The following is a 2,513-nucleotide window of genomic DNA, read 5'->3' on the forward strand; positions in this document are numbered from 1 at the left end:
AAAAATTTTACATCAAACATGTAATAATAATCTGTTATCCAAGAGGTATACGGAATTAGAATAAGTACACAGGATTCAGACACCAATGAACAACTACACAGAATTTATGAAAAGATATGAACAAACTAAAAAAGTATTATTTTTTTTAGCTGAGCAGAGCCTTGATGGCAGAGTAAAAGCAGGGTTTCACCTGAGCTCTCTCCCCAACACCTCCAAGAGCCTTTAAAAATTTCTCTAAACAGGTTCTAGAATAGCAGAACACACAAAAAGAGAGAATAGAACAAATTTATAGCCCAAGACAACCTGAAAAGTTGACAGGAGAAGGCTGCTGCCATAGGGTAAGAGAAGCACACAATCCAGGACATGACGATGTCAGTACAGACAGGGCCCCAGCAAACTTATAGCAGGCCTCGGGGTGACTGAATCCCTGGCAGTAATGGTAGTTTCAAGACTTTTCAACCCACAGTTACCAAACACAACTTGGAAGATTAACGGGAAAGGTCTGTCAGAAGTGGGAGAGAGAAGAGCACAGTCCAGCGCAGGTCATACAAGCACAGCCCTAGTCCAGCAAATGAACAGCGAGTCTTGGGAGTGACTGAATCAACAGTGGCTTCTTCGAGAGCTCTCAACTCACAGACAATAACAGAGTTGAACAGGGTCAAAAGGAGATTACAGGGCTCTCTTTGCTAGCACTGAGGTAGGATTTGGTTTCTTTGTCCATACTTAGACTTGAATCACAGTCCTGAGTGGCAGTCCTGAGTGGAGGATAACCACTAGCATAGCAGAATTTGTTGCAGAAGTGGAGAGGGAACCTTTGTCACAGCTCCAGAGAAGAAAAGAATGCTTGCGTTCGGGGGCTCGGAGGAAGGCGGAAGGAGCCCGGGGGACGAAGCTGCTTTGGCTGAGCTGCAGCCCTCGGGAGGAGGGTGGCACGGAGGCGGGTGGCCCGGGAGGCGGGTGGCGCGGTAGCGCAGCCTCGGACCCCGAGCAGCCATGGAGGCGGGGCTGCTCTTACAGTTCTGCAACTGGAGCACGCTCGTGGTGTGCATGGTCATCAAGTTCCCGCAGATCTTCGCCCTGCTTGCCGCCAAGAACTCGCGGGGGGTCAGCCTGAAAAGTTTGCTCCTGGAGCTGGTCGGATTCCTTGTGTTTTTACGGTACCAGATGTATTATAGCTACCCTCTGCTGCCCTACCTGGAGTACCCAATCCTCATAGCACAAGATGTCGTCCTCTTGCTATGTATTTTTCATTATAATGGAGGCATGAAGCTTGCCATCCCTCATATTGTCATATTGCTTGGTGGATGGTACATCTTGACTCTTCAAAAGTGGATAACAGACTTGGCAATGAATTTGTGCACCTTTACTAGTGCTGCCAGCAAGTTTGCCCAGCTCCAGTACTTGTGGGAGGCAAGAGATTCTGGTGCAGTGAGTGCCCTGACCTGGAGCATGTCTGCGTATACTTGTGCAACAAGAGTAGTAACAACTTTAATGACCTCACAGGATCTTATGGTTCTTGTCCGTTCCTGATAATGCTGGCTTTAAATATATGGGTAACAGCTACAATACTTCTCTATAGGAAAACAACTACAAAGGATGAATAACAGAGCATCCCCAGAATGAAATGTAACTCAGCCTGGACCAAAAAAAAAAAAATTATTTTCTCCAACATGACTGAAGCAAAGTCATTTGGATATTCAATCAGTATGATAATGGAAGTGTGGCAACTTTACTACCTAAATACATTTTTCAACGTTTCAGCTTGGAGCTAGGAAGTAGGTGCTGTTCCCATTTTTCCTGTGGGACAAGAGACTTGAATAGGGTGAGCTGGAGTAGTATCCTAGAGATTTCGGATTGTTAAGAGCCAGAAGGGATCTTACTGGTTATCTAGTCCAAATCTGTCTTTTTGCAGAGAAACTGAGGCACAGAGAGGGAAAAAGGCACGTGACACTAGACAAGATAGTGACTTGACACCTTGGCCAGTGTTCTGTCATAGCACTTTAGCCTCAAGTTGTTTGTTATTAAAAATCTCACTGTGCCTTGGTCATTTCCTAAAAGATGATGTGATTACACTTGCAATTACTCATGCCAATTCTATTATGGTGCCTGGTTTCATATTTGAAGGAACACTTATACAATTATCTTAACTGGATTTTAAAACTAAAGTAGCTGGGCAAGATTAAGTTTTTGTTTTTTGAAAACAAATACATGTTCGTAAGATTTAGAGAGAAGGGACCTTTCGTTTTACTACCTAGAAAAGGGCATTGATATAACCAAAGATAAAGAACTAGTAAGAAATTTATTGATCCCACAGTTTGAATAAGCTGGGGGCGGGGGGAGGTGGGAGAGAATAAATGACTGATCCAAGAGCTAGAATCAGTATAGAATGTGTGTATACACACACAACACGCACAACATATAGAATACAGGTCATACTAAATCACAGGGGGTTAATGACTGGTTCAAAGATTTGAACATGAGCTTCCTACTATATCCACTGCTGCCATTTTGGC

At 44.1% G+C, this 2,513-nt stretch overlaps 1 protein-coding gene across 1 annotated transcript; it reads left to right on the top strand.

Annotated features, from left to right (window-relative positions):
* The first annotated feature begins 882 nt into the window (after positions 1-882).
* LOC140523850 (solute carrier family 66 member 3-like) lies at positions 883-1,959 on the top strand. The gene is made up of 2 exons (XM_072638479.1): positions 883-1,480; positions 1,522-1,959. The coding sequence occupies exons 1-2, from the start codon at positions 994-996 to the stop codon at positions 1,602-1,604; spliced, it is 570 nt and encodes a 189-aa protein (XP_072494580.1). The 5' UTR covers positions 883-993; the 3' UTR covers positions 1,605-1,959.
* Positions 1,960-2,513: the final 554 nt, after the last annotated feature.

Source organism: Notamacropus eugenii, chromosome 1 (assembly GCF_028372415.1).
Source record: "Notamacropus eugenii isolate mMacEug1 chromosome 1, mMacEug1.pri_v2, whole genome shotgun sequence".
NCBI lineage: Eukaryota > Metazoa > Chordata > Mammalia > Diprotodontia > Macropodidae > Notamacropus > Notamacropus eugenii.